At 40.5% G+C, this 14,008-nt stretch overlaps 1 protein-coding gene across 1 annotated transcript in view; it reads left to right on the top strand.

Annotated features, from left to right (window-relative positions):
• Nucleotides 1–14,008, top strand: part of SORCS1 (sortilin related VPS10 domain containing receptor 1) — a 529,669-nt gene that overhangs the window by 501,990 nt on the left and 13,671 nt on the right. Inside the window, 1 exon segment of the mRNA XM_013983712.2 lies at nucleotides 5,665–5,764. Within this exon segment, the coding sequence (XP_013839166.2) occupies nucleotides 5,665–5,764 (100 nt within the window).

Genomic DNA, 14,008 nt, shown 5'->3' with positions numbered 1-14,008 from the left:
AAAATGTGGAGCAGTGAAGGAATGGCAGACAGGCAAAAGAAACTGACTTCCTTTGTCATAAATTACATAGAAATTTCAACTGAATGCAGAGTAAGACCAGATAACCGAAAGGACCCCACTCCTTTGAAGGCTGCCCTCTGAATCTCAGGTGGAACTTGGGAAGAGCTGGCTTCATCCCCTCTGTTAATATTCTGGTCCCTTCCTTGTAAAGGTACTGCACAGAGTTCCCACCAGGGGAAGGAGGGGGACCCTAGCCAGACAGACCCTGAAGACTGACAGCATGACCCTGGGAAAGGGCACTTGGTTCTCCTCCCACAGCCTCTCCTAGCATCCCCAGGGGAGCAGGGATGCTGGCTTGGATTGATCTTTCTTGTCTGTGAGATAAATTGAAAATTCCTCACAGCGAGAAGTACTTGACCTTGTTATCCGGATAACGCTAGGCTGGGTTAATCAAGTGACCTCTGTCTAGAAGGGTTCCACCACTCTTATGTCAGAAATCTCCGGAGAGTGAGAAAAGACTTACTTGCCCTTAGCTGGCCTCATCAAGGACAGTGCCTCCTGCTGCCCTGAGGCCAGGTGCTCAGGTGTGTTGTTAACCCCACCCCCTCTACCGCTATACTCCCTGGCTCCACTCTTGAGTCATTGGAGGAGAGGAGATCTATATCTGGCTGTCCTGGAAAGAAGAATGACCATCGTGCTCTGGTCCTGATGCTGTGCTGGGGAGATAGAGAACCAACTTGTTTTCTTGCTGAATCTCTAAAGGACATGAACACACTTGAAAGGAACATAAAGATGATGGACAAAATGTCAACCACCAACGAGTTTCCCCTCAGTTGTTTGTGTTAGCATATACATTTGACAGGTGCAGAATACAAAACAAAACAGAGGGAAAGGAAAGATGCCTCTGGAAATGGAACAGTCTACTGGCAGCATTTTTAGAAATTAAATACTGTATGGGAAAAAAATCTGAAAAGGAATGGATATGTGTATATGTATGGCTGATTTACTTTGCTGTGTACCTGAGATTAACACAGCTTTGTGAGTCAGATATTTTCCAATAAATTTTGTAAAGAAATTAATTATTAAATGCAATGAATAATCTCAGACTATTTTCTATATACTCACATAGTCTGTCCTGTCTATATTTTTTTAAAGTGAGGAATTGAAGAAATATTTTGGAGTTCACAAGGAAGGTCATTAAAACAGGAAACTGAACTGAAAATAGAATAGGTTAAGAGCTGGGCCAAAGAACATGACAACAGGAGAGAGAAGCCTTGAGCTGGTGATGGGGAACCCAAGGGAAGGAAATGTATATGACCACATTCTTTCTTTGTTTTGACATCCTACCTTATTAGGCACTTTCATCAAGCTGATTCTTTTGTGCTAACAAAGAAGAGAATTGTTAAGTAGAATTTGCGTTTGGCTCCATTGCTAACTCTATGTTTTAATCCAGAAATTTGCTAGATGAATTGTGAAAGAACTTTCTCTGTTGATTCTAAAAGTAGTATCATTCAGTTACTATGTGAAGGAGCCTGAATAACATACTAGGATGAGGATTGACTGACTGGGTCAGTTCCCAGGTCATCCCAGGCAAGTCTCCCTCTAAGCATGGCATTAAAATGCTATGTCTGTTTAGCAGGGTTTGCATTCCTCCTACCAGAGGCAGAGATAAGCATAGTTGTTTGGCCCAGTGTAGCTTGGCCATCAGTAAATCTGCCAAAGCGCATTTCACTTTCCACCACTTCTTGGTGTTTCATGTTTCATAAATTGCCAACTGCTCTATTGCCCTCAAACTTCTCTTTTCTTGTGTTTCGATGATTGACACTTCCATTCTAATAGTCTGAGAGTCTGCTTTTCTCTATTGGTTTCATTAAAAGTTGTTCAGATGTTGAATGTGTTCTTTGTGTGGTACCTATCCCTTCTGTTCACTAAACATCTCCAGCTCACTGCTTCTGGGTACCTGGTAGAGTCGTACCCATGTGTCTCTTCTGTAAGCAGAGCCATGTGACTAATTCTGATCAGTGAGATGGAAGCAGAAGTGTGAGTGTCACTTCCAAGCTGAAGTACTTAAATGTGGGTTGTGGGACCTTGAGAACCCTTTTTCCCTCCTGTGGTGTTATATACATTTGAGGGGGGCTGATCCACCAGCCTGTGTCCCTGCCTGACAATAATGAGCACAGCACCATCGCCTGCCTCCAGTGGATGCAGAATGTGAGCAAGAAATGTACTTCCTTTGTCTCAAGTCCCCGAGATTTTAACATTGTTACCTCAGGCTGACCTAGCTTATTCTGATTGCTATGCTTAAAATTTGTATTTTGTCAAGAAGATGAGGAGAGAATGGGCCTGTACCAGGCTCCATCCACTACATCCTTTAGATGGTGTCTTTCCAAGTATTTTTTATTGAGTTCCCAGTCTTTTTAAGCGGTACTTTAAAGGAAGTGTGGGTTGCATTGGAATCAGAGGCATATTCCACCAAACAGGCAGATATAAAGAATAATACGTTCTTTCTTTGGCTGTGATTATATACCTGAAGGAGAATAGACAATGGAGAGCAGCAGAAGAGGGATGACAGTACAAAGGGTAAATGAAACTTGCTAAGACAACACACTTTCACGGGACAGAAAAAGAAAAATAAATGATTTAACTTCCCCCGGCAGGGCCAATCTTCCAGCCATCACATGTTGTTTCACCTTAGTCTTTTTCATGCAAGCTTGTGTTCTTTTCATTTAATCTGTCACCACAGTGTTCTGTAGTTGCTGTTTATTCTACTCCTTTAGCCAAAGACTCTGCCAAACATTGCAAATTGTGTTAACTGGGGAACAGAATGTGGCCATCCCAAGGCTAGGCTTAGGAACTGCCTCTTCCTGTAGTTCATATTGGTCAGCTGACTTGGACCAGTGTCTATAAGTTGTGTGCTTCACAGTTGGATGAGAGATAGAAACATGATGAATGAAATGCTGCACTTTTTATCTCTTAAATCTGTTTGGCTGGACCTCCTTCCAAATACTTTTTGTTTCCTTGTCAACTGAGTCAAGGAAATAATCTTCATGGAAATGCCTAGGATTATAAGTCAAACAAAACTAAATTCTAGTCTCAATTCTTCTCAAATATTAACTGAATAAATTTAGTAATGTCCTTTAAGCTCTATATTCCTTTCAGTGGAGATACTGACACTAACACCTGAGATATGTTATGTAGAAAAGTATGAAATATGCACCTTTGCCCATGTAAGGTGTTCAGTGCATAGATAATACAGTTGCAAATGTATGTAAAAATTCACAAACAGATAAAAACAATCCAGGAAAAACATTCCTGCAAGTGATATGGCAAACATTTAAAATGTTGTCAAAATCTGTCAACAGTTTCATGTTCAATTATACATGGTTCTAATTGAGAATATTTTTGTATCCAGTGTAAATTTCATTTAGTTTTGTTTCTGCGCATAAATTCTTTCTCACACAGTATGTATTCTTTATTGCATGCCCTTTGATTCAAGTGAAATACATGAAACACACTTTCTGCTACTAGATTATTTATTCCTTGCCTCACCTGCATAATGTTGTAAATGATACAGATAAAACCAATGAAGCAATATTATAAACTAAAACAAATTTGGGAAGTTAATTATTTTCACAAGGGACTCTCCTGGAAATTATAAGTTAGAAGTATGTTGTTCTGATGAACACTATTTTCTGCTTTAGTTATCTATATCTTTTTTTTTTTCACAAGCATTCTCAGGGAGAAGAAATAAATATCTCTTTAACTAGTTGAAATAGAGAAGTCTTTATCTTACAAACATAGTCCCTTTTGTCTAGGTGATAGACTAAAACCAGACAATTCCTTAATTACTTCTATGAGGTTTTTCCTATTTGAGTTAAAATATTTTTTCTAAAATATAAGTATGGATGTGTATGCATATGTATATAAACATATATATTTTGTACATGCATAATTATATATATTATATTATATTATATATATTTCTCACATACGTATATATATATATATATATATACGTATGTGTATAGATTTATTTCAGAGCCAAAACCTTTCTGTTTAGCTTCTGCTAAAAACTCACTGTCAGATTCTTATAAAGATCTTATGTGTTGAATAATAAGATTAAGGTAGAATAGGATTCTTGTGCACTTCAACACTTTACAGAACACAGAGAAAACCATGTACAGAGTCTGTTAGAAATCCACTCTTCCTGTAAACCTGGAATATTCTGGAAAGTTCCTAGGGCCCAGGAAAAAGAATAGCTTATATAGAGAGAATAAAATTGTGTTCAATATAATGTTATCATATTGTTTTTCTGCATGGTTGGCCAAGTGGAAACATTTGAGAGGCTGAGCGTGAGCTGGATCCCGGGTGTTCAAGCATAGGTCCCTGACAGTCATTCAAGTTCCTGTTATTAAGCAAAGAAATTCATCTGCAGAGCAGTTCAGGTCCACTATTGGACAAGGGCCTCGGCAGGGCACTTTTTTCTTCAAAACAAAGCCACTAGACCCTGCTTAATTGATAGTAGGATCAAAGGTGTCATTTCTGGCAAATCAGTGGACTAAGTGAAAATCAATATAAATAAAAGAAAAATAATTGAAGAATTTAACTAGCAGATGTTCAGAAGGCATCTAACTAGACTCAAATAGCATATTAAATAAAATATTACTTTGGTGAGTAGAATATTAAAAACGAGGCAAGGAGATCAGATAATAGGAGTATGGATTTCTCTGATCGCATGTCACAAGTTACTCAAGAGTGAGTGAAACAGAGCACATTGAACTGGATTTTCTACTTTAAACACATGGAGTTTTAATACTTTGTCTAGAAAACCTTACCTTATACTGTTACTACCTAAAACCAGCTCCTTTGCCCCTTGTTAGGATTAAATATTTCAAAGCCCAGAATTTCAGGAACCTGCCCAGTACTTGTGATTCAGCCTGAGGAGCAATTTTGGGTCCATGAACATAAAACAAGGGTCAGCCAATGTGTTACTTAAGTTGTGGTTATACTTTGTTTTAAATGTATCATTTATTATTTTAGCAGAATGGTATTTATCATCAATAAATATCCATGAAATATCTATTATGAGAAAGCCGAGAGAATGTTTTTGGGAAGGGGAGGGAAGCCAAGATAGGAAAAAAGTGAAGTCTACTATAAGAAGTAAAATAAATGGGTACACATTTCACCAGCATATTTACTTCTTTTAAGTTGTTGTTTATAAGAAATATTCTCTCATGGAGTTCCCTGGTGGCTCAGAAGGTTAAGGATCCATCCTTGTCACTGCTATGGCTCAGGTCATTGCTGTGGCGTAGGTTCGATCCCTGTCCCAGAAACTTCCATGTGCCACAAGCACTACCAAAATAAAAAGAAAGAAACCCTCTCTTAAATTTTTTTCTAAGCTAATAACAGCAACATTTTTTTAACAGTAGAAATGATGTGATTTACTAATTGTCTTATTTTGTAGCAGTTTGGATGTAAAGTCAAGTCATGCTTAGAAAACAATTCTGCCTGCATATTCTGCACTAAAAACTCAAAATCGTATAAAACTCAGTTATATAATTTACAAGTATAATATTGGGATATATGGCAAATGTTGCTCAGCGAACTTCCATATAGTTAGTGTGACAGTCTTGGTGCCACTCACTCTGACACTTCTTCTTTCAGATATCGGAACTGCTAATTCACAAGCTCAACCAAAACTCTGTGCACTTTGAGCTGAAGCCTGGTGTCCAAGTCCTTGTCCATGCAGCCCACTTGACAGCAGGTCAGTGTTCCTGTTCCTGGCTTCTGGTTGGTGGCTCTTGCAAAGGGGGACCCCAGTTTGTTTTTTCAGCATAACAAGACTGGATGGCACCACTGCTAATCAGATGTAGGGGATCTGTCTTTGGAAGTTCCCTTACTTGGTATTTTTGCCTTAATGGGGACCCATGAAACAACAGAATAAGGTGATTTTTCCTCCTAAATCCCTGGCAAAAACACTCAGTGAATCACTTAGATAAAGATCTTCCAATGATAGCATACTATATCTTACAGAAATATTGAAAATAAAGTTAGCCTTACAAATTACTTTTTTTTCCTGGTCTTTCTGAAAAACCTTATTTTTAAGTCATTCACATTACAAAGGAATTTCTTTCTTTCAGTTTTGGGATAAAATAATGCCATAGAAATAGCTGGGACCTGTACCAGGTCATAGCCAGGAGTTGAACCCCAGGTGGGTCAGGATCTTATAAATTAATTAATGTCATGAATTTCTGTCACTTCACCTGTGAAAGGGAAAAGGGAAAATCTTCCTAAGGCTATAGAGAAGTCTCAATAATAATTGAGGTAATCCCAAGTATATATTATTACGTTATATTAATAAGTTAAATTAACACTGTTTATTGAGTACTTAGTTTCACAGAGTGTTATACTGGTCCTGGATAGAGTAGGAAATGGTCTTTGCCCTCAAAAGAACACATAATGTGTGGTGATGTTTCAAAGTTTGGTGCTAGCAACAGTGGCAGCTCTGTGGGTGGGAGAAATGGACAGTGGTGCTCTATCCCAATGAGTGAAATGCGTATATGCCTTTATAGAGGCGTTTCTAAGCACTTAGGCTTTGCAGCTTTGCAGCCAGACCATTGGTTTCCATCTTGGCTCTATCACTTATATGCAGACCTCGAGAGGAGACTTCACTCCTCTGTGCCTTAGTGATGGCAGTAGCACCTATCACAGTGGGATTGTGCAAGGATTAAGTGACTTGTTTTGTTTTGTTTTTGCTTTTTGGGCTGCATCTGCAGCATGTGGAGGTTCCCAGGCTAAGGGTTGAATTGGAACTACAGCTGTTGGCCTACACCACAGCCACAGCAACACCAGATCCAAGCCGCGTCTGCGACCTACATCACAGCTCACAGCAATGCTGGATCCCTGACCCACTGAGCGAGGCCAGGGATAGAATTGTATCCTAATGGATACCAGTTGGGTTCATTTCTTCTGTGCCACAATGGGGAACTCTGGATTAAGTGAAGTTAGAGAATAGTGTGCCCTGAGAATAGTTCCTGGTGCATAGTAAGATATTATTTTTATTTTCACTTTTTTATTATTATTATTAACAATCAAAGCTTTACAGGACACTTAAAGCAGAGATCAATTGTGCCCACTCCAGATGATACCAGAAAGCGTCATGGAAGAGGTGGTCTTTGGGAAGGACCTTGAAAGATGGGTAGAGTTGAACTCAAGAGATTATTCTAAGCACCAAAGCACCAAGAAAGCCCTGAGGGCTTTGGGGATGCAGAACAAGTAGGAACAAGGAGCAAGTGTTTCCAGCTCCATTCTCTGGTCTCCTGGAGGTTCCTGGAGGTGTGCCTGGGTCTAGAGAGAGGGCAAGCAGGTTGGCTACTGGCCTCTTTTCTGCTTGATTCTTTATTTGGGTTTCATAATTTTTTTTTCTTTAAAAAACCCCACTGAATTAAAAAAAAAAAAAAAGCAATATTTAAAAGGCACTGTCCTGAGCATGGGATATGGAGGTGGAATGTGGAATTACACCAGGCTAAGCAGTTTGTATTTCCTTGACTGGGCTCTGGGAAGCTGTGGAGACCCATGAGCAGAGGTGTGATGGATTCAGAGTGTCACTTGAGGAAGATGGCTCTTCAGAACAAAGGTTGAGTGGAGCCAGTTTGACATTCTGCAGCTTGTCATTCTAATTCATCCATTGAAACAGACATTTTTGAGTACCTGGCTACTTTGAACCGAGAATTGTTTTCAGCATGGGATCAAGTCCCTACCTTCATGAAGCTTCCATCACTGGGGAAAGCCCAGCAGGGAAGCAGTGCTACTTTCTGAATCATAATGATGCAAATACCCTGCCCTAGAGGAAATAAGTAAGTGTAAGAGAATAGGACACAATGAAACTCTATGAGGGCACCCCTAAGCCTATGGTCTGGATAAAATCTGCCAACTTATCTTAAAGCATTTGATGATCAAGATTGACTGTTTCCTATCAAGAAGGTTTGGCCTTTGGTCTTTGGTGAATGTTGGTGATACATGGCAGTTATATACCAAGTCGAACTAGAAAACAAAGTTCTGAAATATCCCTTGTAGTCATCCTGATGGCCAAGCCACATCCTGATGACCAAGCCACAAATGTTGTCAAACGAGAAAGTAACTACTTGAAATTGGTTGAAATCAGTTTACAGATTTATTTTAGCTACTTAAAAGAGTTTCACCTGTTTAGATGGAAGATTGCCCCTCATCATTCTCTTTTAGGATAACTAGAGATGCTTGTCTTCTTTGAGCTTAGAGGCTAAACACAGCCATGCCTGATACTCCATACTGAACTCTGTGTTTGAAGAAATGTGATCAACCATCTCTGACCATACTCAGCTTCTAAAGGAACATTACCTTCAGGCAGCATATTTTGCTGTGGAGTAGCCTGACTTATTAGAAAACTCCCCAGGGGCTTCTGATTGAAAGGGGGGCAGAGAACTGACCACATTCCCTTAGGTCAAGATAGGCAGAGAACTGACCACATTCCCTTAGGTCAAGATAGGCAGAGAACTGACCACATTCCCTTAGGTCAAGATAGGTAGAGAACTGACCACAATCTCCAATTCTAGAGGCAACTTGCATTTCACACCTTTTCCCCATACCTCTCTCTCTTTCATTGGTTATTATATGTGCCTGGTATTCATTTAACAGATTGTCATAGCACACTCCAAAGATGGTTCAGATTAGTTTACTGAATGTGAATCTTGTTTTAAAGATTACTAAAGGATGCCTTCCTCAGATGACATCTGGTTTAGTCCTGGGAATCAAGTGGAAAAGATAGGCATCCAAAAAGTGGCCGATTAGCTGAAATTGGTTTGGCCAGCGGCTTGGCCAGGGAAAGTGACAGAGCAAGTGCATCCATGGATCCCTAGTTCCTTGTGGGAAAGAAAGGTTGTTCCTGATACCCAGGAAAAATTAACCCCACTCATCTCAGTTCCAGAGGGTAAGAAGTAATACAAACTGGTGAAGATCTGGAAAATGTATCCAGTTGATGTTCACTTCATCCCACAGCTGGGAAATTTGGGAAACAATACTCATATCCCTGTGAAGAGGGGGCTGGCAAAGGGAGGTGTGTTCCTGGGTGCTCCATAAACATGCTCAGATTTGAAGGAGAGACCCCTGCAGCATGCTTATATACTGTGCAGTGTTGCCAAAGGAACAAAATAAAACTGCAGTTTGAGCCAAAAGCCCGAACTCAGACAGGGCCAGTTTGGAGAGAGTGAGAAAATCCTTTGGCTTCCAGGCGTTGGGGCTGTTCAGGGTTCCTCCCTGTTAAATCTGGTCATAGAGCCTTTTGGCAGTTACTGAGCTTCCGAGGATCACTGGCTTGGATGACTGGCTTACTAGGAGTAAATGTAGACTTATATGTGGGATATCAGCTCCAATTTGAAGAGTAAAGGAAGGCAGTGCCAAGGGCTGACATAATAACCGAGTCATGGAAACTTTCACTATATTAATTTTAACCGTATTTATCATGATAGTGTTAAAAATGGTACCCACAGATACACAGTCACTCTCAGCCAGACATTTATATGCACAAGGCAAGGCTGGTGTTAAGGTTGACCCTCTTCAGTGGCCCTCTTCAGTGATGCATAGGTAAAATATAGGAGGGATCAGTGTTCTTTGGAGATTGTTCTAAGTTAGCTCGATCTGATTTTTTTTTTAAACTATTAATACAGGGTGATAGACTATGTTTCCAAGACAGTGGAGGGACTTCTCCTTTCAAGTTTCATGTAGAAAACTTGACAGGTTGGCTAGTGGATCAGTTGGCTAGTGGACTGAGACAATTGCAGTGATTTCTTTGATAAGTTGAAATTAACACATTCACATCAGGATGGCCAGAAAGAGAAGGAGGAAGGTCCCTGGGGAAAATAAAAAACACTGAGGGAGAGCATTTGATGCAGAATTTCCACCTCTGCTCCCTTTCCCTCATCTTCTCTGTAGGCAGGAGAAAATAAAAATAAAATGAAATTTAAGAAAAGGAGAAAGGACACCGCTTGCAACATTTCATGTCTCATAAGTAGGATTGCTAATACTTTCCCAGGGACCATTCTTACACGCTGCTGCATTCCATTAATTGCTCAGCAGATGTTCAGCAGCCTTCTTTTAAAAATGTTTGAGCCAGAGTATCTTGCTGGTGGGAGAGGCAATGCATAATTTGGTTTGTCTCCAAGGGAAAAGAACTGTCTCCTTTCAGGAATTTACTGGCCTTATTTTGTTTTTCAAATTCAGTTCCCTGTTTGCTTTTATGGGAACACAAGGTAAGCATTTCCAGATACCTGAATGTCATGAGAGACTGGATCTCATTTGTTTCCCCCACATGTTCTATTTGGAAGTTCATTAACTGTGGTATCTAGGCGGAGCTAAACTCTGAACACAATCCTCATTTTGTTTTTAGCTACTCCTGTGCTTCTTCATTTCTGTGCAATGCCTCTTGAGGGCCTAACCACTCCTGACAGCTATGTGTCTGAAACTGTCTTGTAGAAAGGAATGATTTCAGCTTGTATGAGAATAAGGAGAGGATGAGGAACTGTTATCAAGAAATTTGAGGCTTTCATTGGCTTTTAGGACCTCATGACAGATGGCAGCCATGTTTAGCACACAAGGGAGTAGGAATCAATCAAGCTGGGGCTGGATTGGAAGACCTGGTATTTAATCTAAGTGTACCTTTGCTTGTGGGATTCCCATTTGGAATGTTTCTCCCTCGTCTCTACATCTTTCCTACACCTATTAAATCTCTGCATTTTAAGGCTCAGCTCAGTACCAACATTTCCATGGCATCTTTCCAGAGACTTCTCTTTCACTGATGCTTTTACCTTAGCCTTCTATTCTTTTATTGTTTATTTACTTTATTCATTTATATTTTCTGTATTTGAAGAGCTGTGATATAGGGATCTGTGATGTAGGAATGAATTAGGAAGAGTTTTTCTAGCAAGACTTACAAGAAGGCTTGGAATCTGTTGCATTTGATTTCTGTAGGTACTTCTGGCAGAACAAACCTGAGCTGTTAAGAAAATATCCCTCAAATGCCAATAGTTTTCTCATTGCCCCTGGTAACTTGGAATTTACTCAAGGGCACAATCCATTTCAGACTTATCGGTTTACTTCTCACATGACTCTGTGCCTCACTTTACAATGATTCCTTTAAAACTATGGTTTATCCAGGGATTTGAGGTGAACTTGGACCCTCCCTCAGTGAACAGTGGAGACCTGAGGCCCAGATACTAGTCACATGAAACTTGCCTAATTCTAAATGAGGGGGATGAAAAACATTCCATGCAGAAGGTTCAGTAAAAGTGAGCCTTCGTGTTGAATAGGAGTTCACCACAAGGAGAGAAGATAAGTATGCCAGGTTGAGGGGCTCTGTTGAGCAGAAGTAGAGCAAAGTGACATTGTATGGTTTATTAAAGAGATGCAGAGTTTGACATGGTTTGGGGCATCTAGACACATACCCTCAAATATTCCTGAGTGTTATATTTATTGAAGGTAAATCTATGAACAGAGGAAAGGGAGAGGGATAAAATTCAGAGAAATCAGACAATTTGGGATGTCATTTATATATACACCTTGTTTATTGTCCATCCATGTATGCTGTGAGAAAACGCTCATAAAGGCACATTTAAGATTGCAAAGTATTTTACACATGGAGAGGAAGGGAGGGACAGGGGAGATGATTTTTTTTTTTTTTTTGCATTTTAGGGCCACACCTGTGGCATATGGAAGTTCCCAGGCTAGGGTTCGATTCAGAGCTGAGCCACTGGCCTACACCACAGCCACAGCAACACCAGATCCGAGCTGCATCTGTGACCTACACCACAGCTCACGGCAACGCCGGATCGTTAACCCACTGAGCAAGGCCAGGGATCGAATCTGCAACCTCATGGTTCCTAGTCGGATTCATTTCCGCTGTGCCACAGTGAGGACTCCGAAAGGATTTTTTTAAGACAATAGTTTTTTGTTTTATTTTTTTAATGGCCTCACCAGCAGCATGCAGAAGTTCCCAGGCCAGAGATTGAATCTGAGCCTCAGCTGCGGCAACACCAGATCCTTTAACCCACTGTGCCAGGCCAGAGATCGAACTCATGCCTCCCCAGCAACCGAAGCCACTGCAGTCAGATTCTTAACCACTGGACCACAGCAGGAACTCTGACAATAGATTTGGAAAACAGTCAATAATCTTTTTTCTTTTCACAAAGTATTTACCCATTTTACAAGAATTTTTTAACCTCAGTAGAAAAAGATGGTAATTTATTTGACAGAGTTGAAAACCTAGGAGAAGGAGCCTTTTTTAGAGTTGCCAAAGAAGATAAGTTTCATGGTTATGTTGGGTTTGATGTTGTAAAATGTACAAGTGAAAAACCTTACTGAAATAGCGGCTGATGGGGGAGAAGAGGACCAGACTGTACTTTAGACTGTGAGCTTTATTTTATCACCTTTTAGAGGATGGCCAGGTGGAGGGAATCTGCTGATGGGTAGTAAACTAAAGCCCTAATTTCAGATGCAAATCTTTCAAACTACATCAAACTCTATGTCTTTGTTCAAGTGAGGACCCTTGGTTATGAGTAAATTCAGCGATTCCATTTGGAAGTGGAGGTGGGGGCAGAGGATGGGAGAAGCAGCTTAAAAAAATGTGTTGTTTCTTCTTTGGCAGAATAGATGAGGTCAGTGAGAATAGAAGATAAAGACTAAGCAAGCAAAGGGCACCACAAAACCAAGTTAGATGGATTCATACTAAATTAAAAACAATAATACTAAGGGACTTTTTATGTTTCATAGGAATTATTTTTTGGGATAAATAGACTAAAACTTGGGTGATGCATTTCTACACAGAGGGACTGAACAGGCTGGTGCTGACTGGTTTCTTCAAAGTATTTGGGATAAATGTAACCCTGTTCTATGTATGGTTGGAAAACTTCTTTGTAACAATGTAGGCAAACTCTGCTATGAAGCAGTTGTTCTTTTTTTTTTTTTTTTTTTTTTTTTTTTTTTTTTTGTCTTTTTGCCATTTCTAGGGCTGCTCCTGTGGCATATGGAGGTTCCCAGGCTAGGGGTCCAATCAGAGCTGTAGCTGCCGGCCTACACCAGAGCCACAGCAATGCAAGATCCGAGCTGCGTCTGCAACCTACGCCACAGCTCACAGCAATGCCAGATCCTTAACCCACTGAGCAAGACCGGGGACCGAACCCGCAACCTCATGGTTCCTAGTCGGATTTATTAACCACTGCGCCACGAAGGGAACTCCTGAAGCAGTTATCCTTACCTTTGATTGTACATCACAGTTACTGAGGAAGCTTCATAAAAGTAGAGGTTCTTCTAACTTTCCTGCACACACCGGAATTCATATCCCAGGGAGAGAGAGCAGGAAATCTGCATTTATAACAAGTTCCCCAAATGCTGCTTATGCAGCCAGGCCTTTCACCAACTTCAACAAATGCTTTTTTTTTTTTTTTTTAAAGGCTATACCTGCAGCATATGGAAGTTCCCAGGCCAGGGATCCAAACAGAGCTGCAGCCACAGCAATGCCAGATCTGAGCTGCATCTTTGACCCACACTGCAGCTTGAGGCAATGCCAGGTCCTTTAACCCACTGAGCGAGGCCAAGGATCAAACCCACGTCCTCATGGATACTAGTCGGGTTCTTCACCCACTGAGCTAGAACGGTAACTCCTGCCAACTGCTATTATGGAATATTCCACAGATAGCAATCCATATGCATAACAAGGAAAGGTGCACAGCTCACTCCAGCAATAAATCTGATTTACGACTCAGGGCAGCCACTAAAACATGCATGTCTTTTAAAATAAGAGCCCTTGATATTAAGTGTAGGAGGAAACTAGTAATAAACATTAAAATCTAATTCCTTGGCATATTTGGAGCCAATTGAATTGGCAGACTGGGTAGAGGACAGTGGGAGTAGGGAAAAAAATGAGACCTGTCTCTGAATCTGGGATATACTCAATCCATAATCTAGATGAATGGCAAAGGCC

The sequence above is a fragment of the Sus scrofa genome, chromosome 14 (genome assembly GCF_000003025.6).
Source record: "Sus scrofa isolate TJ Tabasco breed Duroc chromosome 14, Sscrofa11.1, whole genome shotgun sequence".
Lineage (NCBI taxonomy): Eukaryota > Metazoa > Chordata > Mammalia > Artiodactyla > Suidae > Sus > Sus scrofa.
The sequence above is the reverse complement of the archived record's forward strand: the minus strand, read 5'-3'. Positions and strand labels throughout refer to the sequence as shown.